The sequence below is a fragment of the Lepidochelys kempii genome, chromosome 1 (assembly GCF_965140265.1).
Source record: "Lepidochelys kempii isolate rLepKem1 chromosome 1, rLepKem1.hap2, whole genome shotgun sequence".
Classification (NCBI taxonomy): Eukaryota; Metazoa; Chordata; order Testudines; family Cheloniidae; genus Lepidochelys; species Lepidochelys kempii.
In genome coordinates, this window is record NC_133256.1 from 159,866,193 (window position 1) to 159,892,766 (window position 26,574).

Consider the following 26,574-nt stretch of genomic DNA (forward strand, 5'->3'; position numbering starts at 1 on the left):
GAAGCCCCAGAAACCCTTCAGCCAGTCACCAGCTCCTCCCTCCATAGATGCTGGACCTAGGGATGCTGGCTTGCAGTGGTTTCCATAATATATAGGGTTTACAGTTTTGTTCAACAGCTCTCAGCACCACCACTATAAAAATCATTCCAGCACCTATGCCTCCCGCTCCTGCTTCAGATTCCCCCGTCTGAAAGTGTGGCTACGTGTGAACTGGAAGGTGTGATTCCCAGCTTGCATAGGTGTACTCGCGCTAACGCTGCTTGAGCTAATGCCTAAAAATAGCACTGTGTCCACAGCAGCACAAGTGGTGGCTTGGACTAGCTGCCCGACTACATAGCCAGCTGGTCGGGTGGTATTGTATTTGAGGCAACTATCCCGAGTGACCAGCTGTGCCACCATGGACACACTGCTATTTTTAGATGCTAGATCAAACAAAGATAGCACAGGTATGTCGACCTGAGCTGGGAATCACACCTTCCAGCTCAAATGAAGATGTACCCTGTGTCTTCATGAGGGAGGAGGGGGAGCTCTCCCTCTGCTCTTAGCAGACAATTGTGAGTTCTACTTCTTTAACTCCTGTCCTTCCCACTTCTTAACCACAAGGAATTCTCTAGTAGGCAGCCTGGCTGCCTACGTGGGCAAAAGCTGGGCCAAACACACTATTATCCTCACCCAGACAAATGTTCACCAATAAAATAATTTCACAAATCCTCTTTAACTGTCATAAGTATTTCTTGTAGCTCTTACCCTGCATCGCTGACAGGGTATCTCACTATATTTGTAAGTATGCACAAAAGCTTTCTGTTTTCTAGTCATCCTTCTCCTAGGCTTGGTTCTTGGAGATACCGCAGTCCAATACTTGTGACTGCAGAGTTCACTGACCTTGCCCCACATTCTGATTCTTGCTCCCACTGGAGCCGAGCCTCCAACTGGTGTGTGCCAGGACAATTTCTGTGTACTCTGTTTCCTCTCTCTGGCCAGCTACTAAGCAGCCAGTTCCCTTTTTCCTTATTACCTCCTTCTATTAATAATATTGCATTCTTCAAGAATGGGAACATTCAGGATTTTCCCTAATGCAATACTCCCAGTCAATCCAGATTAGATTTTTTTTCAAGTATTTATTTAAAGGTAGGAGCAGAGAAAAACATACAGAAAATAAGAGGCGATTTGTTTAAACATACGGCATATTTTATGCAGAAATCTTAATGCACACTGGAGGAATACTTAGACTTCTTTGTTACTGAGGTAGAGTCTGGAAGGTTACCATGTTCTAATCTGTCTTGCTCATTTAACCTGCCTCCTTCCCCAGCTATGTAGTGGAGAGACAAGCTCATTCCACTGCAGAATAGAATCCTCTCTCCCCACTCCACTTGTCCAGAGCTTGGGTCACTTGTAACCTGAGTCTGCTTTGCAAGCTAGGAGAATATACAAAGGGCCATGTCTTGGTTCTCAATGTCTTCTTCTTATTTCCATAAATGACTGTTCAAGATACTTTTCTGTTTCCAACTCCGCCCTCCAAGGCTACGTCTACACGTGGAGCTGGGGGTGAGATTCTCTGCTCATGTAAACGGTCTCACTAGCTCCTCTTGAGCAAGTGCACTAAACATAGCAGTGGAGTTGGGGCACAGGCAGCAGTGAGTGGCGGTATGGGCTTGCCACCCTGAGTATCTACCCCCAGGCTCCAGGGGGCTTTGTGCCTGGGGCAGAGCTCTGTAGCATGCTAGCTCAATGAGAGTCAGTGAGAGTGTGTCTGCGTGAGCTGGGAATCCACACCACCAGCTCCAAGAGTAGACGTACCCCCAGTGTTCTTCTCCAGCAGATACCTGCACCCTGAAGCTCTGCTCCGGAGCAATGTCGAGCACCCTCGGTTCCCACGGGCGTTAATCGGATTGTCTGGTTTCAATAGTTTATCGAAACCTCAAAAGACATTATTGGAAGAGCCTATGCAATGACATTCTCCATAGATAATTGAGAGCAATGGGAATGCTCTAGCCCAGGGGTTCTCAAACTTCATTGCACTGCAACCCACTTCTAACAACAACCAATTCTACATGACCCCAGGAGGGGGCGAGGGGAGGGCAAAGCCTGAGCCTGTCTGAGCTGGGCGGGGGGGGGGGCAAATCCCAAGCACAAGGTCTTCAGCCCCATGCAGGGGGCCTGTAACCTGAGCCCCACTACCCAGGGCTGAAGCGCCCGGGCTTCAAACCCAGGCGGTGGGGTTTGGGCTTTGGCAAGTCTAATGCCAGCCCTGGTGACCCCATTAAAATGGGGTTGCGACCCACAGTTTGAGAACCCCTGCTCTAGACTAGTGGTTCTCAGCCTTTCCCGCACCATGACCCCTTGTTACAACCAACATGTTTTGAGACCCCTGAACGATTTCCTTCCCATTTAACTATATAGACAAGGAGGTTGCCTGTGACCCACCCCCACCCCCGAGATTGTGAATGCATATTCCCTAATCAGCAGAGCTAGACTGACTTGAGTACTTAAGAAATCTTGATAACTATGCATTGTTAGCATTCAATTACAGTCACACTAGTCACTGTTTTGTGTGTAGCAGGACTTGTAATTATTACTTAAAAGGCATCATAGATATCCGTGACAAAATGCCCTGAAAAGTTGATAATCTAAAGCTCCAAACCTACAATTGATACCATGTGGGCTCATAACTATGCCCATAATCAGCCCCATTGAAGTTAGTGCAGCACCATGCAGTCACAGCACTCCACCCATGTGCTATCAATTGAAGGATCAGGGCCTAAGATCCCAGTCCAATGTATGGAAATCAATGGGAATTGTATTAAATCCTATATAATACACTTCCCATTGATTTCCATACATTGGACTGGGATCTTAGCACAGAGCAGTAGAGGTTTTGAAGAAAGGGGTTCTTTCCCCACCTCAGGTATAAATCAAGAAGAGAAATTCTCAAAGAAATTTTAAGTGAGACAAAAATCAGAATTTTAATTTAACAAAGTTTTTTTTTAAAAAAAAAATGCATATAATCAGTTAATATCAGTTTGCAGTGGTGACATCACAACAATTCATACCTTGAAAATAGCATGTACACTGTAGTGAAGGAAGATGAAAAAAGATGACTGACCAGGAATTTCTTATCAATAAAGGAAGAGGAAATAAAGAAAAAGCATGGTGACCATTTAACTGAACCTAGAAAAAAACCCACATTTTGTGAATGTTTAACCTTGGAAGTGGCAGAAGTCCTTCACAATTTCCAGATAAACTAATTTTTCAAGATTATATGCACATTGGAGGATATATGACATAAAATAATAAAAATATTAAGTAGCATAAAAAGGTCAGGGATGTCATACAATACGGTCGCTAGCATCTATCGTGCTGAACATGTTCCAAGGGTAATTCCTCCATTGTGGCAGCAATGGAAGACTGACTGAGGATTCCATGATCTTCTCTGAGTGACGACTTCTGAGGGCTGGAGTCAGACCTTGGCAATAAGGTTTTTGTTCTGCACAGAGAGATGCTCATAATATGTCTCTACCACCTGACATGTGGGAAGGGTTCTCCTATTTCACTGATATTCAACAGCCCCAGCAAAGGGAGCTGGGCCAGCCCAGAATTGTAGTGCAGAGGAGCATCGGAGGTGGAGAGTTATTCCAGCATCAATCCCCTACCTCTCCAGCACATAACTAGTAGATCTGCAGAGACTCTATTTTTCAGCTGTGTACAATGGGTTGAATTTTCTTTTAGACAGGCCTCAGTGGAGGCAGCATCTACAGCTTCTGTGGTATGGAGGGTTGCAGATATTGTTGGACTGGATCCAAAGTGTTCAAGTTAAGAAAAAAATTCTTACTGTATTTCCTTATCTTTCTTGTTGTTTGGTACATACTGATTTTTTTTAATTCAACAAACCTCAGGGAAGAACAAAACACCCCTCTCCCCTGCACCTGTCATTAGTGATGTTCCCTAAACTGGGATAAAAGAAAAGATGGAAAGAACATGCTGAAAGTGTAGAGAAATGATAAAATTGTTTTGCTTTTGGATGTAATAGGATAAATTCTAGCTGTTGTGTGTGCCCAAGTGCTTGCCAAGAAACCTGCAGTTGGAAGAGGAAAGGCAAAGTAGATGTTTGCTGCCTTGAGTTCTGTTTCCTTTTGAGCGTCAGGAGGCCTGGGACAAGCTAGCCCTGTTCAATTAGCTCTGCTACACCTGCATGTGTATGCTGGACGTAAAAGGAAGAAAGCCCAGCAGGTGGGGCAGGTTTGGGAGGAGAGTAGACAGGCTGTTCCTATGTGGGTCAATAAGTCTGGCTCAGGCTAGGAACTGCCTGAAGGCCCATGGTAGGAGGGCAGAACTGGCCTGGAGTGGTGGGTTTATTGGTGCCCAGGAGCTGGAAGTTAGGTCCCAGGGGCACTGGTCTCTCTTACTGATTATCTGTAAGGAAGGGAGCTGAAAATTCTTTTGCTTTGATATTGTTTTTGGACTTTGGACTAAGGGATCCTGTTATCCTTGATGCTCTGACCCCTTCCATGTGACTTGGCTGGAGAGCCAAGTCACCACCCCAGATCATGGGAGCCCTGAGGAAAAGAGTGAGGTGGAGAGACTGAAATGCCCGGTTATGCCATGAGGGGCACTTGGGGATAGTGAGCCTTGGACATCCATGGAAAGGCTTTTCTTTGGGCCCTTTATGATGCATTCCAGGGCATGGACAAACTTATATCTACATGTGCCCTGTCATTCTGCAATGAGAACTATACACCAAGCCCAACCATATTATTTCCTGTTACTATCAGGAATAATCTGCATTAGGGTGGGTGTGTTGCCAGTCAAAATATAGGAATACAATAAGGGCCCAGTCTAGCTCTCATTACTGCCAATGGCAGTTGTTCCATTGGCTTTAGTGAGAGGTGGATTGGGGCCTTCAGCCTGTTTGTGTAGCATTAATTTTCACCCATGGAGCCATTTAAATGACTGGCCTGAATCTGGCCCCATGAATCTGAATGAACTTTATAACACATCTGCTGCTTGTATGGATCTTGATAATCTACCCATGCTTCAATGCTTGCCTTTAATGTACTACTTTTAAAGTATCCTATAGTAGCAGACATTTAACGGTAAAAATAAAAATTGTAAAAGTAAAAATGAAAAGTGTAACTGATGGTTTTGGCAGGTACAAAGGGCCTGAGGAATTGGAGATCTGATAAACGTGTTCAGGATATAATGAGACCCACCCACAGGAGAAAAAATGAAACTATTGTTTAGTAATTCATGACATCTTTTGTAAGTTTTGTAGAAATGTTAATTTTTTAAAAAAATCCCCCTCACACACACCCCTGAAATCAAGAGTTAACTGAACAGGGGATAGAAATAATTGTGATATGTCTGTTTTCCCCAATCTATAGCGCCAAAAAAAAAAGGGGGGGGGGGAAAGGATACTTTTCAGGGGTGGGGATGGGAGAGTAATGTAAAAAGGCAGCAAACCGTGTCTGTCTTTTGGCATGACTGACATAGCAAAGATGGAAACAATTATATCTGATAAAGTCCTTTATATGAACTGCTAAATGCCATATATGTTTACAGTTTCCAAAAGATGTGTACAATTTCAGGTACACTAAAGCAGGACTAATTACCATTTAAGAAAATGCTATTTAAGCATTCCTTTACAATGTATCCATTCTAGCCCAAGGTTTGAGAGAAGGCTGAATAATCTAATTCAAATCTGCTGACCTGAATGTATTTCACCAAAAACATTTAAGGGGCAAAGTTGCTTAGATTTTTTTTTCTTTAAACTAATTGCCAGAGGTGAGGGGTCAATGTTTTATATGCGTGTAAAAGATACAGGTGTCATATCACACATTAGTGTCGTGTGCGTGTGTAGTATATATAATTACTTTTTTATGCATCTGCGCGTGCTCACACACACACCCTACATTAAAAGAACATTATGAAGGTTGCAAAGTCAAGTACTGAAAAATTAGGCAATGCCAGAGTGATTGTTACCTGTGCAGAGTATTTGACAAGATCTTACATTGTCATACCAGTTTCCATTGTTTTAATGAGTGTAACGTTGTGACTTGAGTCTAGAGTTTGGGGCTTTGCTGTGCTAACCAGCACTGTACTCTTTGCTACAATTTAGGGATGATGTCCTGCTTCCACCGGGGTCTTCTGGACTCTGCTGCCATTGCTTATGGTGCCTTTTACTCTTTTTGGACAGATTAGAACAAAGTGTCTGAGTTTATGCTCAGGATGGATAAATTATTGTGATGAATGTTAAATAGCAACATTGATCCATTAGTAGGTTTCTTAGTTTAAATCTTTGTGCTATTTGGTCCATTTGCAGGGCTGGCCTGCAAGCTTTGTCAAACCTGTGGCTGTGGGCCTCCTGGATCTGGGCAGTGGAGGAAAAATAGAGGAGAATCTCGGCTTTTGTTTTAATAGTAAATTTCTAGTCCATAATAGCGTTGGAAAGATAATCTTGAAAACATAAACCTATGTAAACTGATAGCAATGGCTGAAAGAAACAAACACCTCTGCAGCAGGGGGAAACATAAATATTCCTCCCTCTCCTGCCCTATAAACACTTTTGTTTAAACTGAGTCAGTTAGGTTTGAGGTGTTATCTGAAGAACACCTTCAGGGATGTAGAGAACAGATTCTTCAAAGAGTTACTGGGGTCGGAGTGTGGGGGTGGGGTGGGATTTTATAAATGGATTCCACTTTGTTTACCATTACAGATATCTCTGATCTATTCCTTCTATTTCCTATTTTAGAAGATCTATTGATATCCTCAAACTTCCATATCCCCCTCACTTCTCCACCCCACAATTCCCCTATTTAAAAAAATAGAACTTGTACTTCAGTATAAGTGACTTGTCATTCAATTCTCTAAGGCTCTGATTCAGGACAACATGCACATGCTTAAGCCCCTCCCTATTAACTTAAGCACATATTTATTGTTAAGCATGTGCTTAAGGGCTGTCCTGAATCAGAGCCATAGACCCACTCTGGCTACCTCTCCTGCTGCACTTCATCTGAGAACAAATTTCTGAACTGTGAACGAGGAGGAAAGAGAATAGTTAAAGGGAGAGGGGTCACGTGCTTGAGGAATTACCTCAGTAGCCTCTGTAAGTTCTGTATGTTGTTTTTATTCTTAAAATCAATAAACACTTTAAGCAAAAATAGAAGAAAGAGGCCATGCAGTAAAACATAGCATGTGGTGCTGGCCCTTCACAGGAAAGGGAGAAGCAGCTTGCAGAAAGCCATGTGAACAAATGAGTTATTTGTGTGGCTATGTGATCCAAAATGGAAGACATGTGTCACACTGCAAATCTGTATAACGTGGCAGACATATACTAGACAGGAGCAGTGGGGCCTCCTGGGTTTTCCACCACCCTTCATATCCTTGGCTGTCATATTAATCCTCTTTAAATCCAACCTCTCCTTTCCAGTGATTGACTCCTACATCTTTTTTTCATCTTTCATTGCAGCCAAACAGCATCCCCGTGCAGCTGAAAACTATTCAGCTCCAGAATCAATCCTGCAAGACGCACAGGGCAGGAGAAGCCTTTGGCCTTTTCTGGTGGTGATGGCCAAGTATGTATGTAATGTGCTTAGTCTCCACTGGCCCACACAGTGAGAGACCCTGATCCCCTCTTGAACTTGGGTGGAACGCTTTCCCTTTGTGATTGGGTGGGCCAGCTCTAAACTAATATTTTCTGTATAGTTAATGATGACATGGCAAGTGCCATACCCTGGTGGAAATTTGCCATTTGAAAAATTGCCTAAAAATATATCCTACAGTAAATCTTTCTATGCATGATTGTGTGTGTGTGTACTGTACTGGACTGTATGGGATGGTCTCCGTCCCCACAAAAAAACAAAAATCTCAGCTATAAAAAAATATGAATCTCGCCACAGAGATAACAAACAATGTCTCAGCTAAATCTTCTCTCTGCTATTGTTTTATTTACTAATGACAAGAACTACACTGTTTGAGCTAAAAATTCAAGAAGATTATCAAGGTCTTTAGAGGTAAAAATATGCAACAGGTGAGGAAAGCAGTTTGCTCCTTAATGGGAAGGATGGTCTAGTGATTAGGATGTTAGCACTGGTCTACCACAGGCTTCCCGTAGGATCTTAGCTCAAATGTAGATGTATCCTAAGTGACATGCCTGAGAGGTATGATTCCCAGCTCGTGTAGAGGTACCCAGGCTAGCTTTGCTTGAGCTGGTGCTTAAAAATAGTAGTGGGTCTGCAGCAGCTTGGGCTAACTGTGCAAGTATGTACCCAAGAGGTTGGGTGAGATTGTAGCTGGGGCGGCTAGGCTGTGGCCACAGTGCTATTTTTAAGTGCTAGCTCAAGCAGGTACATCCAGATGAACTGGGAATCCTACCTCCCAGCTCAACTGTCGATGTAGCCTTAGTATCTCTGTACCTCGATTCCCCATCTGTGAAATGGGGCTAACAATACTTCCCTTCCTCACAGGCGTGTTGTGAGGAAAAATGTTAGATTTTGAGATGCTCAGATACTCTGGTAATAGGGGTGACACAAGTACTTTAGAACAAAGCTGGGGAATGTTCTAATCTGAACGGTAGGCTCTTGTTGAGTGTTAGGTGCTAAAACCTTATCTTTACAGTGTTTCACTTATGTATGGTTTGCTGATTCTAGTAGTGGAAAATGGCCACGGGTGGGAGGAGTCTGCATTTCAGTCTATTTTACACACCACTGTCTCTTTCCAAATGTGCAATGGCATCTTGAAATCTAAAAGGACAATGCAAAATTAGGACAGTATTTTATTCAGATCCAGACAGTGGATTTCAAAGCTGATATTTTACCCTCCCTATATATATACAAAGTTGGAATTCTAAGCACATAGGAAGGGCAGAACAATGTAAATGGGAGCAGCCATGTGGGACAGAATTTTGCCGTGAAGGTGCATATCATCTAGGTGCCTAGGGTGGGAGGTCTATCTGGATGAGAGGAACATTGCAATTATACCCTCTGAGATGAATTAACAGAAATCTGCTCTATACTTGTACAAGACTTGTAATGCTGTGATCTACCAGAGTTGTAGGGTAGTTAATCTGAGACAGAGATTTTATAAAGGTGCTAACTGCTGTTTCATCATGCCCCGGGGGTGTTTCATTTTCATACAAGGACTTGTTTGGAGAAATGCTGCGTGAGCCTTTAAAACAGATTGCCTGCTGTCAAAAGGACTATTTGAACAGTCATAATGGTTCCTTTATGCAATATTTTGGAAAAACAGTAACTTAAAACTGCGCTTTTTAAAATCTCCAAGTAGTTGGAATCCTAGAAAACCTGAGTAAATCTGAGAAGCTCCTTTCCCTTATTCTGAATTATGACAATTTTGGGAAGGAAAAAGGAGCAAAGTTATTAGAAAGAAACTGAACTTATACATCTTTAATATGAGTGTCACGTTCAAAAAGCATTTCCGGTTTTCTTCATGTCACAATGCTAGTGTATTCCTTTTCGTTTAAGCAGAGAGCATCTGTTTTCCAGAAAGGGACAAATACAAGAACAAAATACGATATGCTTATGAAGGAGGAAAGTTGCATATTTCTTCTGGGGACATTCATTTTACTTCACTTTGGACTGTTGGAAAAGGTGACTGGGAAAGACACTGTTCGCTCAGCAGCCATGCCAACTTGTACAGCAGTTTGGCCAGAACTGACAAATCAAACAAAGGTCTGACTCCAGACACAGTGACTCCTGGCAACATCTAGATACCGTAGAAAGTTATTTCTGGCAATTCAATTGATTGCACTCTTTCTTTTCAGTCAGTACCTGATTGCCAGAAGCTGGGACCAGACGACAGGAGCTGGATCACTCAATAATTGCCCTGTTCTGTTCATTCCCTCTGAAGCATCTGGAACTTGCCACTGTCAGAAGACCGGATACTGGGATAGATGGACTATTGGTCTAACCCAGTATGGCCATTCTTTTGTTCTTACAATATTGTAATAGGGGATATTGTGCTGCTGGAGAAGGTGCCACTGTATGGATGAGATGGAAACCAGAGGGCCCGACTGCTTGTGTTCAATAAAGCTCCCAAGGCATTCAAGTTTCAGAGGTTTAGCTTTGGTGTCTTAGCTAAATATTAATTTGTGTCATTCTCTTTTCTACTGATATACAATCTTCCCCGTCTCCCCCCCCTTGAGTTTTAGCTAAATAAGATATGCCTCACCTTGTCTGTTTCTCATGGCTGTGTGCTGTTAAGACTCCATCTGTGAGGTACGGAGCACCTCCTGTGAAATGCTGAATGCTCTTATCTCCCATTAATTTCAGTGGTAGCTGGGGGCACTCTGAACCAAACAGGGTTGTGCCCTTAAATAGCTGCTCCATTTCATCTCACAGGGGGCTGCTTTTCAGTGGTGGATGGCATGATTCCTTTATAATTTAAGAGCCTCCTGTGCAATCCTAGCTCAGACACCAAAACTCCACTTGACTGCAAAGGGAGATTTGCCTGCACCAAGGGCCCTAAAGCACATTTCTGGTTAAGACAGTATTGTCAAAAGCAAACATTCAAAAATCACGAGTCAGACCTCCAGAAATCATGAGATTTTAAAAAGAAGAATTATTGGTGGAGCCAAGCTTGAGGAATTCAGCAGGACATGCACAATTGCATACTCTGGAATATTTGCACACTCTGCTTTAAGTGGCATCTCACTTCAGCATCTCAAGTAGGTGGCTCTTGGTTTGTGAGCACACCACTACTTCCCTGCTTCTCCCACCCTCCACCCCCAATCCAAGCCCTGCTTTCTCCTTAAAATATCCTATCCCTCACATTCTCTGCCACACCCACTCCACCCACATCAGCCTCCTCCAGCCCCCAAGATTTCCCTGTCATAGCCCCACACCTAGGTTGCATCCTGCCCCCTAACTTTCCATATCTCTTGACAATTTCCTGTCCATTCCTAGCCCAGGAGCACAGGGAGCAGCCGTCTTCTCTGAAGACAGCTTGACTTCAATGTCATTGGAAACAATAGCAGGTAGTAGCAGACTTTGTAAGGGGAAGCAGCATTTCAAAAGCTAGCTATAGGGGAATAATAGCCATTTTGACTGAGGGAAGTCTGTGTGGCTTCAGTCCCATTTGAAAATAATGGGAAATGTTTTACTACTTTGAATGAGTACAAATGTGTGGTGTCAGTAAGTATGAGCCCATGAGAAACTTAAAATAACCCCACCAAATATCATGTGCTTTTCAATAAAATCACAAGAGTTGTGTGAATTAATAGCTCACAACCAGGTCTTAGAATCTGAAAAAGTACTGGCTCATTACAGAACATCACATGAAGTTGGAGATTTCAGTCCTTGTCTTGAAAGTACTAAGACATCTAGGTCCAGGATGATCATCCAAAGCTCTGGGACCTTGACTACCCCTAACAATTCTGCTCCTTGGTACAAAGGAATTGCTCATTGTAAGGGGCAAAGCTCATTTATATATGGGACAGGACATTCTTGGCAGCCAGTCCAAGAGTGTGGAACTCAAGGTATGTCTACACTGTGATTTAAAAAAAATCCACAGCACTGAGTCTCAGAGCCCAGATCTTATCGGGCTCAGGCTGTGGGGCTATACAACTGAACACATGAGGTCTCAGAGCCTGGGCTCCAGCCTGAGTCTGAACATCTACACTGCAATTTTATAGCCCCACAGCCCGAGCCCCACGAGCCTGAGTCAGCTGCTCCATGCCAGCCACAGCCAAGCCATTGGTCTTTTATCAGAGTGTAGACGTACCTTCAGTCCTTCATGACATAAGGGCGACCACAAATCTGGCTACTTTCTGGTTCAAGTGAAAAGTGCAGTTCTTCAATCTCACTTCCACCTAACAAAAGCATAGAGCAATGCACTTTAAAACAACAAATCCTAACAAATAAAAAACACCCTATGCAAATTTTTCTCAGGGAGAGGAATGAAGAAGTAACTTTTCTTGACGGTTGTTGGTCACCTCACTTTATAGTTGAAAGGTGTTCAGATATGATGGTGATGGGTGAGGTATAAGAAACAGAGAGAGATCCCTTGCACAAAATATTTTTCAGATTGTCAAATTTCTAATAAATAACAAGTACCTGATTTATGTTGTAATTTACAGTGTGGGTAAGTAATTAATATATTTAAGTATCTTATCATTAAAGCTAAAAAATATCCCCTACGTATACAGAGTTATTCCTGTTTAAGACCAGTTCTGTTTCCAATTGAAGCTAATAGTTATAATGAGCTATAGTTGTCTCTTCCTTCACCAAGATACCTTTTACTAGAATTGCATTATTAACACACTTTATAAACTCTCCTCCACAAATGTTTCTATTTTATATTATGGGGTGGGTTTTTTTTGTATTTTTGTTTTTTGTTTTTTTTAAAGTGAATCTAGTGCTCATGAAAAATGCCACACTGGTAACCCTGTGAAATCATATATTTATCCACAGAAGAGGAGCAGCATGGGCAGCAAGCAGTAGGGAAAGCTTCCCCACACTGATTCAATCACAGAAGAGCTTGAGAGGAAGTTCTGTTATTTACATGTATTTAACCATATTCTGGTACCAGTAACAAGGAATCCAGTAAGTATTAATTATGGTGATGTTTTAGCAATAAGGATAACTATCCACTAGAAACTGAAAAGCTATTGTTTACTTATTCTATATAGGCTACCAAAAAAAAAAAAAAAGCCATTGTGTGGTGACAAATCAATCCACTAGTAGCCTGGATGAAATTTATACTGAGGTCTTAGAGGTAAAAATCTTCATATCCATTTATCAGTTCTTTGAACCATCCATTTCCCCTATGTTTTTTTGCTTGTAGCTCTTGTTGTGCCACAGTCTTTCATCAAACTTTCACTCTTTCTTCATGTAAGATCCCAGTGTGTGATGGATAAGGGGTCAGAATCTGAACCTGGATCCCAGTTGAAATTTTGCATCTTGCATGTAGTTCTCTAATAGGCTAAAGCAAAACCAGTGAAGCAAATGACTTCAAATGGTGGAATGATCAAAACTCAAATCCAAATCTGAATTTTTGCTCAACCCCTTCTATGCGAACTATATAATTCTTATGCACAAACACATCTTGAAATGAATATGTTAAAGCTGGATATTGAGCCAGAGATTAACAAATAGTGGAATAACATCAGAGTAGTTGTACTTTCTGTTGAGTAAAAATGCTTAGAATAATTTATTATTGTATGAAGTAATGCAGCTGTCTTACTTAAAATATTCCTCTCTTCCACACGGAGAGAGAAATGACCACAAGAAGTGTTCCAGAAAGCCATTTCATTCCCATGTGGCTTGTTTTGCTAAATCGGTTGCAATAAAGATCTGCTCCAAATGGTGCATTTTTTTCTTGCCTCGACTTATTTTGTACTTGTTCAGTAAAATAGATTCCAAAAAAGACAGGATTGTAATTTTTAATAAGATTTGTTAAAAATAGCAGAGCTGTGGTCAGAGAAATGACCGCAGGAAGTGATTTGTTTCCTGTGATCATTCCTCCTCCTCTACCACTGGCCTTTTTTAGAATATCAGCAGAAGAGAAAATGTTTCATTAACCTGATTTAAAATGAATCATAAATAGCAAATTATACAATTAATTAGCTATCAATCTAATAGATTACAAGTGAGTTTGAGTCTTTGGAGGGTTGGGGGTTTAAGCAGTGGGAGAATTGTCAGAGCGGCGAGTGCTCTCATAGATAACAATGGTGTATAGGACAAGTGTCTTCCTCATGTTGATACAGGGCCAAATTCTTAGCTCAGTGCACACCCCTTTTACTGGTCTGTGTGCTGGAGAGTTCTGGGGAGGCTATCAATGGAAGGAAACATTACTCCCCAGGGTTCGTGCCCATCTGGTCCATGAGAGGGAAATGGTTTGTGAATGAATGTAGTGGTAGAACTAAGGACATCACCTCTTGCTTCCACTACGAGCCTATCGCCTATCTCTCACTACAGGGTGACACCAAGAGACTCCATGGAGCAACAGGGTTTGCAGACCTCCTGAGATGGTACTCTGCCTTCCCCCATTTCTGACCTCCCAGCAGACCCAGTATGATACATGCCAGAGCAGGTATTAAAGTTGCCACTGTGATGACTATAACAGTTTTGGGTTCATACAAGTACTTGTACATTAGTTATCAACAGAGTGTAGGCATCTTCTTAACTACAGTTTAACAGATATGTCTCCTCCTGGAATTTTGCTAGTGTTTTAGAATTCCAACAAAAGTGATCGATTTAAACAGTTGTGCACTTTTTCCTCAGCAATTCCATAAAAGGAGAAAGATTAACAAGGCACCACGGGGTATTGTGATAGTATAACCAGAGTGACAAAACAGAGCTTCACTAAGCCCTGGTCTACACTAGGACTTTAGGTCGAATTTAGCAGTGTTAAATCGATGTAAACCTGCACCCGTCCACATGATGAAGCCCTTTATTTCGACTTAAAGGGCTCTTAAAATCAATTTCCTTACTCCACCCCTGACAAGTGGATTAGCGCTTAAATCGGCCTTGCCGGGTCGAATTTGGGGTACTGTGGACACAATTCGACGGTACTGGCCTCCGGGAGCTATCCCAGAGTGCTCCATTGTGACTGCTCTGGACAGCACACTCAACTCAGGTGCACTGGCCAGGTAGACAGGAAAAGAAATGCGAACTTTTGAATCTCATTTCCTGTTTGGCCAGCATGGCAAGCTGCAGGTGACCATGCAGAGCTCATCAGCAGAGGTGACCATGATGGAGTCCCAGAATCGCAAAAGAGCTCCAGCATGGACTGAACGGGAGGAACGGGATCTGATCGCTGTATGGGGAGAGGAATCCGTGCTATCAGAACTCCGTTCCAATTTTCGAAATGCCAAAACCTCTGTCAAAATCTCCCAGGGCACGAAGGACAGAGGCCATAACAGGGACCCAAAGCAGTGCTGCGTGAAACTTAAGGAGCTGAGGCAAGCCTACCAGAAAACCAGAGGGGCGAATGGCCGCTCTGGGTCAGAGCCCCAAACATGCCGCTTCTATGATGAGCTGCATGCCATTTTAGGGGGTTCAGCCACCACTACCCCAGCCGTGTTGTTTGACTCCTTCAATGGAGATGGAGGCAACACGGAAGCAGGTTTTGAGGACGAAGAAGATGAGGAGGAGGAGGAGGTTGTAGCTAGCTCACAGCAAGCAAGTGGAAAAACCGGTTTTCCCGACAGCCAGGAACTGTTTCTCACCCTGGACCTGGAGCCAGTACCCCCCGAACCCACCCCAGGCTGCCTCCTGGACCCGGCAGGTGGAGAAGGGCCCTCTGGTGAGTGTACCTTTTAAAATATTATACATGGTTTAAAAGCAAGCATGTGAAAGGATTACTTTGCCCTGGCATTCGCGGCTCTCCTGGATGTACTCCCAAAGCCTTTGCAAAAGGTTTCTGGGGAGGGCAGCCTTATTGCGTCCTCCATGGTAGGACACTTTACCACTCCAGGCCAGTAACACGTACTCGGGAATCCTTGTACAACAAAGCATTGCAGTGTATGTTTGCTGGCGTTCAAACAACATCTGTTCTTTATCTCTCTGTGTTATCCTCAGGAGAGTGAGATATCATTCATGGTCACCTGGTTGAAATAGGGTGCTTTTCTTCAGGGGACACTCAGAGAGCCCGTTCCTGCTAGGCTGTTTGCCTGTGGCTGAACAGAAATGTTCCCCACTGTTAGCCACAGGGAGGGGGGAGGGTTGAGGGGGTAGCCACGTGGTGGGGGGAGGCAAAATGCGACGTTGTAACAAAAGCACATGTGCTATGTATGTAATGTTAACAGCAAGGTTTACCCTGAAAGACTGTAGCCACTGTTTTATAAAATGTGTCTTTTTAAATACTGCTGTCCCTCTTTTTTTCTCCACCAGCTGCATGTGTTTCAATGATCACAGGATCTTCTCCTTCCCAGAGGCTAGTGAAGATTAGAAAGAAAAAAAAAAACGCACTCGTGATGAAATGCTCTCTGAGTTCATGGTGTCCTCCCACACTGACAGAGCACAGACGAATGCGTGGAGGCAAATAATGTCAGAGTGCAGGAAAGCACAAAATGACCGGGAGGAGAGGTGGTGGGCTGAAGAGAGTAAGTGGCGGGCTGAAGAGAGGGCTGAAGCTCAAATGTGGCAGCAGCGTGATGAGAGGAGGCAGGATTCAATGCTGAGGCTGCTGGAGGATCAAACCAGTATGCTCCAGTGTATGGTTGAGCTGCAGCAAAGGCAGCTGGAGCACAGACTGCCACTGCAGCCCCTGAGTAACCAACCGCCCTCCTCCCCAAGTTCCATAGCCTCCACACCCAGACGCCCAAGAACGCGGTGGGGGGGCCACTGGCCAACCAGCCACTCCGCCACAGAGGATTGCCCTAAAAACAGAAGGCTGGCATTAAATAAGTTTTAAAGTTGTAACCTTTTAAAGTGCTGTGTGGCATTTTCCTTCCCTCCTCCACCACCCCTTCTGGGCTACCTTGGTAGTCATCCCCCTATTTGTGTGATTGAATGAATAAAGAATGCATGAATGTGAAGCAACAATGACTTTATTGCCTCTGCAAGTGGTGATCGAAGGGAGGAGGGGAGGGTGGTTAGCTTACAGGGAAGTAGAGTGAACCAAGATGTGTGGGGGGTTTCATCAAGGAGAAACAAACAGAACTTTCACACCGTAGCCTGTCCAGTCATGAAACTGGTTTTCAAAGCTTCTCTGATGTGTACCGTGCCCTCCTGTGCTCTTCTAACCGCCCTGGTGTCTGGCTGCGCGTAACCAGCAGCTAGGCAGTTTGCCTCAGCCTCCCACCCCGCCATAAACGTCTCCCCCTTACTCTCACAGATATTGTGGAGCACACAGCAAGCAGTAATAACAGTGGGAATATTGGTTTCGCTGAGGTCTAAGCGAGTCAGTAAACTGCGCCAGCGCGCCTTTAAACGTCCAAATGCACATTCTACCACCATTCTGCACTTGCTCAGCCTGTAGTTGAACAGCTCCTGACTACTGTCCAGGCTGCCTGTGTACGGCTTCATGAGCCATGGCATTAAGGGGTAGGCTGGGTCCCCAAGGATACATATAGGCATTTCAACATCCCCAACAGTTATTTTCTGGTCTGGGAATAAAGTCCCTTCCTGCAGCTTTTGAAACAGACCAGAGTTCCTGAAGATGCAAGCATCCTGTACCTTTCCTGGCCATCCCACGTTGATGTTGGTGAAATGTCCCTTGTGATCCACCAGAGCTTGCAGCACTATTGAAGAGTACCCCTTGCGGTTTATGTACTCGGCGGCTTGGTGCTCCCGTGCCAAGATAGGGATATGGGTTCCGTCTATGGCCCCACCACAGTTAGGGAATCCCATTGCAGCAAAGCCATCCACTATGACCTGCACATTTCCCAGGGTCACTACCCTTGATATCAGCAGATCTTTGATTGCGTGGGCTACTTGCATCGCAGCAGCCCCAACAGTAGATTTGCCCACTCCAAATTGATTCCCAACTGACCGGTAGCTGTCTGGCGTTGCAAGCTTCCACAGGGCTATCGCCACTCGCTTCTCAACTGTGAGGGCTGCTCTCATCTTGGTATTCATGCGCTTCAGGGCAGGGGAAAGCAAGTCACAAAGTTCCATGAAAGTGCCCTTACGCATGCGAAAGTTTCGCAGCCACTGGGAATCGTCCCAGACCTGCAACACTATGCGGTCCCACCAGTCTGTGCTTGTTTCCCGAGCCCAGAATCGGCGTTCCACAGCTTGAACCTGCCCCATTAGCACCATGATGCATGCATTGTCAGGGCCCATGCTTTGAGAGAAATCTGTGTCCATGTCCTGATCACTCACGTGACCGCACTGACGTCGCCTCCTCGCCCGGTATCGCTTTGCCAGGTTCTGGTGCTGCATATACTGCTGGTAATGCGTGTGGTGTTTAATGTGCTCCTAATTGCCAAAGTGAGCTGAGTGGCCTCCATGCTTGCCTTGGTGTGGCGTCCGCACAGAAAAAAGGCGCGGAACGATTGTCTGCCGTTGCTCTGATGGAGGGAGGGGCGACTGATGACACGGCTTACAGGGTTGGCTTACAGGGAGCTAAAATCAACAAAGGGGGTGGCTTTACATCAAGGAGTATTTCAGGCAGGACTTCACGGAGGGTTCCAATAAGAAATGGTGCACCTAAGTTATTGTTCTTATTGGAACAAGGAGGTTAGCCTGGCCTCTGATTGATACATGGCTAGATTTACCTCGCTGCACCTTCTCTCTGAGTGACTGCAGTGTGACCTAGAGGAATGAGTCCCCTAGACGGGGGAGGAGGCAAATGAGTACAAAACAAATCTGGTCTGTTTCTTGTTTTGATCCACTCCATCTATCTTTTACATCTTTGGCTGGCAGCAGACGGTGCAGAAGGACTGCATGCCACCCACATCTCATGGCTGCTTGGCAGAAGATGGTACAGTACGACTGCTAGCCATCCTCATCTCTTGCCTGCCCGGCAGAAGATGGTACAGTACGACTGCTAGCAATCTGTATCGCCTGCCTGCTCACCATAAGACGGTTCAATAGGACTGACTGCAGGACTAAAGAGAATGACCTGGTCAAGTCACTCCAAATTTAGTCCCTGCGCCCATGTCTGCCCAGGCACTCCCAGCCAACATGGCCAGGAGCACCTCGGACACGATGAGGATGGCTACCAGTCGTACTGCACCGTCTGCTGCCACAAGGCAATGGTTGCTGCTACTGTGTAGCAATGCCGTACCACATCTGCCAGCACCCAGGAGACATACGGTGACGGTTACCTGAGCGGGCTCCATGCTTGCTGTGGTATGGCGTCTGCACAGGTAACTCAGGAAAAAAGGCGCAAAACGATTGTCTGCCCTTGCTTTCATGGAGGGAGGGAGGGAACGGGGGCCTGACGATATGTACCCGGAACCACCCGTGGCAATGTTTTAGCCCCATCAGGCATTGGGATCTCAACCCAGAATTCCAATGGGCAGCGGAGACTGCGGGAACTGTGGGATAGCTACCCACAGTGCAACGCTCCGGAAGTCGACGCTTGCCTCGGTACTGTGGAAGCACTCCGCCGAGTTAATGCACTTAATGCACTTAGAGCATTTTCTGTGGGGACACACACACTCGAATATATAAAACCGATTTCTAAAAAACCGACTTCTATAAATTCGACCTAATTTCGTAGTGTAGACATACCCTAAAAGTAGTCAGAATTGCAAGCTTTGTCCAAATAAGCCAGGAAGCCTCTTCTTCTGAGTTCCATAAACTGTCATGTTCATTTCAAAAGGACTTTTCTGCTGGATGGGTTGGATAGTTATTTCATTTTGACTCCATCTCCAGTAATAATAGTTACAGCTGGAATGAAACTCTACGTGATGTTCTTTCTTCTGGGTCTGGGATGGATTCGTAGTTCGGCCAAGGCCTGACCGTCCATTGGCACCAGAAATGAAGTATTGGTAGATACTCAGATAGCAGAGTCAAACTGGGAGCGTTGTTATTGTAGTAGTTTCAGGTGTCTATTTTCTCGTCTGTGCTTACTCAGGGCAACCGTTTAATTGGAATTCCTTGCACAGCTTAAACGGAAAGAGTCCTACCCTTATGCCTGAAGAGTCTGTCAGTTGGGTCTTTCCTTGCCAGCCTGCCTTTCCTACTTTTAAGGAGGTAAATTTGATGGAAGCATTTTATATAAGAATGATCTTTAGAAAAAAAAGATACTATATAGACATCATTAAGGAAGCTATTCTCTCAAAATGGATCTGAACCAAAACCCATGAAGAACCCTAAGTCATGTTGTTCAAATACTTACTTGCAGGAGTAAATCATTCAATGCAAAAGTTAGAGAAACGGGCCCTAATGGATCTAATGGACCTTTATCTTCATTTGCTGTTGCCGTGGATTCTCCTAGAAAAGACTGAAGTGTGCACAGAAAGATATAACCTTAAACATTTTCTCCTGCAAATCTAATGTTTTATATTTTGCTATTGATGAAGAATTTAAATAGGTAATCGCTGAAAATATCTTGAAGAATGGCATTTTTTTTTCCTGAAAGTCATCGTCTTAAATGTTTCTATTTATACTAGAGAGGAACGAGGACCATTCAGACCAAATAAAATGACACATTATATTATTTCATATATATTTCATATTGTATATTTCATATGCATCATAACGTTTCTAAATTGTTGTTGTTTATCACTGAAACTGAGTTCATAATAGACAAGAAATGCCTAAAATATCAAATTTATTAAAGTTAATGGATGGAGAGGAGGGTGGGTGGCTGTGTGTTTGCATGCTCCTCTGATTCTCCTATTCTAGACATTTCAAAGACAAGTATATACACACAATCTCAGACATGATTCTACAAACATTTAGGCATATGCTTAACTTTATTCACCTGAGTAGTCCCACTGAAGATCTAAAATGTGATTTGCTAACACTGAGTGAGGAAATGTTTTGGGGGTTATGTAAGTACAGTTCAGAACATGAATAAATATGTGCTAGATGGGGACCCAGGGTTCAACCCTTATCCCGTGGAATTCTATTTATATTTGCTATTGAATTAAAAGGGATCAGGATCAGGCTCTTATTCTTCCGTCTCACATGTTGTATTTTTAAGTATTTCCTTTACAATGCAACCATCTGCTAAATTTAGACTACCTTTTTTTTAGAATTTATTTTATGAACATACAAAAAAAATCACATTGTAAAAAAGCATGCAGGCTTTTGAAATGCCATTTGTGAAATGTTCCAGCTATGTACAACTGGCTCAGTTACTACAGTTCACAATTGCCATCTGAACATCTATTTTTCCAAGCATTTAAGAAAAGTGATGTGTACATTTTTCATGTGTAATTAGGCAGTGTAATGTGATCCCTTGCTGCAGTCAAGCTGCCATGTGCCGTAGCCTCACTGAATAGCTTCCAGATTTCAACCCAATCTCTTCTGTCTAGACTCTACGTTGCTATTTTTTTCCCCCCTAGCTTAAAACAGACTCCAATATGAAATGCCAAAAACAGAAGTTTTTGTCCCTCTTTCTCATAAAGATGTGGGACAGATCTCTCAGGCCCAGACAAGAGCTGGGTCCCAGACTTTCATAAGACACGTGTCATCTGAAACTGACATTAAAGATTGCGCAGGCATGTCAGCAGGTCATGCACACAAAAAAATGCTTAAAATATGGTTTTCATTAAGAAAATGAGTATTTTTAGAGAGGTGTGGTTCAGTTCAGATGAAAAAGAAAGAAAAAAATTAAAGCAGCACAAGAGATCCCAAACTGCAACATTATTTATATTGCTGTTGAAATGTGGTATATTCTCTTTATAAAGTTTTTTGGGGGAGTGAAATAATATACACCAGGCCAGAACCAGGTGCATATCCTGTAGAGAGTGTTTATAATCGGAGTTAAAGGATAGCAGATTTATACGAGAACAAATTCTCTAAGAGAACCTTGCAGCTTAAGTACATTGTCTTAATCCTGAGAAATTGTACATTATGTCCTCAATAAAGAGTTCTTTACCAAAAAGAAAATAAAGTTAAAATGATTTCACAGATAATTTCAAGGAACTGTATATGGTCTTATATAGTTGTAAACAACATATTCTGTTATCAGCTTTTTATCTGATGACAGTTTGTTTTATTTCAGCTGTGTCAATATTGATAAAAAGTCCAAAGAAATGATTCCGTTCCAAGGAAAGATGCATTCGTGTAACATAGGAAATAAACTAGGTTTTCTTTCTTTGAACTACATTTCTGAACCATTCGTCCTGAAAACTTGCTGCAGATTTTGTATGCTGGAATTGCTGTGCCTTCCAAAAAGTACTCAAAGTACAGTTGCTCTGTCTTTTAGTCTAGAAAATTCACATTTTTTTTGTTTCATGGCATTTCTTTTGAAAAAATGTTCATCTGTTCCTTTTATGCAATTTTGCAATGCCTTAAATTTATGCTTTATTTGAGGTCTCAATGCAATGGCTGTTTTTCCAGTGAAAATGTGCCTTTTTGGCAATTATCTAGGTGACTGGCACTCTGGCTTGAAAATAGGCCTATTTTCACTCATTTCTGAATGGAAGGGTATTGTGTTGGCTTACAAATGCCATACTTGCTGGAAAAGTGGCTCATTTTTAAATTAAAAATTCACATACTGTAGCAAACTTTTTTTTAAAAAAATTGGCCCTTTTTTTATTAACAGGAAACTGCAACTATTGAGATTTTGAGTCATTGTGAATGCTCTTAAGTATATTTTCTCACAAACCTACAAGAAAGTTAACCCAAAAATTTGATTCCTAAAGGAAGATTTCTTGGCAATTGTAAACAGTGAAAGAAAGTGAACGAGACATTTCACAGAAATTCTATCCTAATTAAGGTATTTTAAATCAATTTTTGCAGTAAAATCAAGATTTGTTAAACAATAATCCTCAGATCTCCTCTTAAAGTTATCATATTTAGTGCTTTTCATCCACTGATTTCAACGTGCTTTTCAAAGGTGAATAAGTAATATTATCCCTGTTTGAACAGATGGGGAAACTGAGATACAGAACAATGAAGGGCTGGGGCTAAAGCAGCTACACAATGAGTCAAGGGGAATAGAACTCATAACTCCTGGCTCTTGGACAGGTGCCCTATTAACTACAGTGTGCTGCTAAATTTAAAACACATTGGGTTTATTGTGGACCATTACCTATCCCCATTCAGTTTTCCATTTTAATTTCAATAACCATATCAGCATGACTAGATATAGATATACAAGGGCCATCCCAATTGTTGCTTTAAGGACCCTATTCTGCACTAAGTTACAACTCCTGCAGCCCAATTGACTAAAATAGGGATTGCACAGGTTGTAAGTCAATGCAGAATTTGGACCAATGTGTCTAGGCAGACTTTGCATTGCTAGTGGAGTTTCATATGGAGGTCTATCCCACATTGTACAGATTTCATAGTTTTTGAGGCCCAAAGACCATTCTGATAATCTAGTCTCTAGTTTGACCTGCATAGCACAGACCATAGAATTTTACCTGGTAACACCTCCATTCTGGCTTGTATCTTGTAATATTGTTCATTCCTATTACATTCCTTGTAATATGTGATAAATCATTAAGGGCCTGATTCTGAGCTCCATCCCACACATGCAGAGCACCAAAAAGTAGAATGTACAAATGTGAGAGTTTCTCATCAGCCTGCATACAACATTGTAGTTGCCCTGCAATACTGTCGTCCTCGATGGGTCATATTATGACAGGTTATGATGTCTAACACCGCTATCTGTGTGATTAGACAAAATGAGGGAGGTTTTGGTCTTAATCGCCCGCTCTTATATATCTACCTGAAAGCAGAGTATTGGAAGCACATGTCATGAGTGCAATATATTGAATGTACTTTTTGCATAAACAATGCATGTGAACCTGCTCAAATTCAGAATCGGGGGAGCTGTCTGTGTACAAGTGATTTTAAATATTTTCCAGTTAATTCAGAGATCCAAATGCAAAACCAGTACTCAGGAATATCATGTAGATTTGAGATATTTTGAGACTATAAACCAACAAGTGACTTATGTTCCTCCAACATGTATTTTTTTTTAAATCTGTGACAGATAGAAGAGTCTTCATTTAATAGCTAATCCAAGCACAATCCAGTACAAATTACTACTACAAATTAAACACATTCTTCATGTTCATTAGTTCAGAAAACCATGTGTGAAAAGAATGCAATCGAATATACATTGCTTATATGAAAGAAAACTGCAGTTTATTGTGGCATGACTCAGTGAAGTAAAGGGAATGTGACACTGGTTGGATAGTGAGCTACGCATAGGTAGGATGCCATTGGAAAACCTCCTTTGTGGTCTTACTTCACTGGGATCCATGACATGTCCCCAGGTGCTGCCACCAAAGCAGCAAAAAGTTATCATGTAATTTGTGTGTATTATATATATATATAATACACACAAATTACATGATAACTTTTTGCTGCTTTGGTGGCGTGTGTGTGTATATGTGTATATATATGTGTGTGTGTGTGTATATGAATACAATTCAGGATATATGTAACTTGTGACCACTATAGTCACAAATTTGATATGAAAAGTATGTCTGGCTATATATAATACTCATCCCCACACATGGCATTTCCTGTTCATACATTGCATATGTTGGCCAAGCTCTTTGTAGCCTGAAGTTTCAGGCAAAGATTGTTTATTCCTCCTCTAATAATAATCTCAGTTATTTTTCTGGTTTATGATTAATTTAGTAAATAAATGACTTGTAAATCTGTGCTGGATTAACAAGGCAGATGTGGCACATGGTAGAACAAAGCTATGTAAATACAGATCTGTACATAGACCTAAGAATAGGTAAAACACTGATCGTATAGGCCAGAAGCCTGGCTACTGAAACACCATTCACTGCCAGTTATTCACAGATCTGCCAGGCAGAGCAGTGTATAGAATTGCATCATTGCATTTATGCCCTTATAGGAACAAAGACCATAGACTTGAAGGCAGAATTTAGCTAATAGCAGTGGAACATGAGAAATACAGAAAATAGAGTAGATTAATTTAAAGAAGGGAAAAGATCCAGAAAGTGCATTTATTTAAATTATAGAAAAAGTATATGTAAGTGCATATTGAGTCTTTGTTTAATTTAGTTTTTATTAAACCATGGTCTCTTCAAAGGTTATAATATACCAAATAATCAAAGGCAATGGAAATAGAATAAAGTATATGTGTAAAAATAAACAAGTAACCTTATTGTACTTAAGATTATTAATTTTCTTTATCAAACACTTTATAGAAATTTGTAAGAAGTCAGAATTTTCCTTATTTTACTCAGATGAGGGCAAGTTAGGACCTTTTTATATTTAAATGCAAGTTCAAATTCTGAACTTTATTTATTAAATAAAGTCATAATTTAAAAATCGTGATCTAAGTCTTTTGGGGCTGAATTTTCAAATGTTTCCGAAAGTGTATTAATTGTATGGCTCTAAATTTTTTAACTTTTACCTTGTGGTTGAAGAAGTTCATAGTTCTTGAGAAGATGCAGCCAGTGATCAGTGTTTCTGCGGTGATTCATTGGACTATTAGTTATTCCTTTAATCCAGGGAGTGAGCAGAGAAAATGTTGGTTTGAAATTGGGAGTGAGGGAAATGTTTTGTATAAAATAAGAAATTACACGAGCAATTACCCTCTGACTAAAAATGAAGAACAACTGAATTTTTCCAACAGCTAAAAAAAGGTTGCTGAGTTTGTTTTTTTCATTATTCTTGTTTGCAGGAATCTGCTCTTCCTAGTTCTAGGTAGGCCAGGAAGCAGAAGTGCCAAAAAAAACCACAAGAAGAGTTGTTTACATCAGTGGTTCTCAACCAGGGGTATTCATACCCCTGGGGGGTATGCAGAGGTCTCCCAGGGTGTACATCAAATCATCTAGATATTTGCCTAGTTTTACAAAAGTCTACAGAATAAGCAATAGCAAAATCAGTACAAACTAAAAGTTCATACGGACAATGACTTGTTTATACTGCTCTCTATACTGTATCAGTGTTATTCACCCCAGGGGTTGTGATTTAGTGGATAATTATATGGTAAAAATGAGAAAGTAAGCAATTTTTCAGTAATAGTGTGCTGTGACACTTCTGTATTTTTATGTCTGATTTTGTAGTTTTTAAGTGAGGTGAAACTTGGGGTACGCAAGACAAATCAGACCCCTGAAAGGGGTGCAGTAGTCTGAAAAAGTTAAGAACTACTGGTTTACATGACAGTTGTAGCTCAGATTTCTGATTTAGGATATTTAGATAGTTTAGAAAATGTTCAGGGAAGCATCGCAACTTCCAGATTATTTTCCAAATCAAACCTCTCAAGCTTCTGAGGTTCATCCATCACTAGTTTGGGGCCTGATCCAAAGCCTGTTGAAGTTAATGGAGTCGTTCTAGTGAGTTCAATGAACACTGAACCAGGCCTTTACAGAATATTTCCTATTAGTTAAACCTAGCTAGCAGCTTGAACAAGGGAAGAAATTACCTTGTTCCTCTTACACGATTATATGAAAATTGCTTGATTTTTTTTTTTTTTTTAAATGGGACAGGACGGCTGCATATCAGGTTGATGATGAGTATTGTCTGCTATACCGTTAATCTGATGAGTTTTTATTTTTCTTCTAATGAAGTATTTTCTTTTAGTATTCATTAGTACTCTTAACACACAAGGAATACATCTCTTTGCCATTAAAAGTCATCCTTCTGTTAAACATAATCCCAATATTCTTAGGGTCCTGTCAAAGAAAGTCAGAGAGATTGTCAAAATGTCCAAATTGTGGCTTAAGGGAATCTATGAACATTCCAATAGTCACCTTTTCTGATAACTATTTTTAAAATGTATCTGGCTGTATGTAGAGAGAGGGATGTATGAAAATATCCTCCTATCTGTCTTGCTTTAAATGTCATTTTTACAAGAGAAAACCTTTTCTAATGAATGCCATCCATACCTATGAGAGGTGATATTGATAGATGTGTCACCTTTTTATCACAAAAGCGCTTGATGTTAGATGTTAGGTTTTACCTAGGGAAAATGTTAACCCTTTTGATTTTAATGTGGAAGGTAACCACTGAAGTTATTTTTGTCTTCTATGTAGTGGAAAAAATGATTTTTCCCATG

At 41.9% G+C, this 26,574-nt stretch overlaps 2 protein-coding genes across 2 annotated transcripts in view; both read left to right on the forward strand.

Moving 5' to 3' along the window:
- PSMG1 (proteasome assembly chaperone 1) overlaps window positions 1-10,070 on the forward strand; it is a 335,075-nt gene extending 325,005 nt beyond the window's left edge. Inside the window, exons 10-12 of the mRNA XM_073360662.1 lie at window positions 7,463-7,568; window positions 9,495-9,680; window positions 9,773-10,070. The gene's annotated coding sequence lies outside the window, so the exon portion shown is untranslated. The remainder of the gene's footprint in view (window positions 1-7,462; window positions 7,569-9,494; window positions 9,681-9,772) is intronic.
- A 3,707-nt stretch (window positions 10,071-13,777) lies between these two features.
- LOC140917559 (uncharacterized) lies at window positions 13,778-16,460 on the forward strand. The gene is made up of 3 exons (XM_073360672.1): window positions 13,778-14,040; window positions 14,652-15,255; window positions 15,843-16,460. Exons 1-3 carry the CDS (start codon window positions 14,029-14,031, stop codon window positions 15,995-15,997), a joined length of 771 nt encoding a protein of 256 aa, XP_073216773.1. The 5' UTR covers window positions 13,778-14,028; the 3' UTR covers window positions 15,998-16,460.
- Window positions 16,461-26,574: the final 10,114 nt, after the last annotated feature.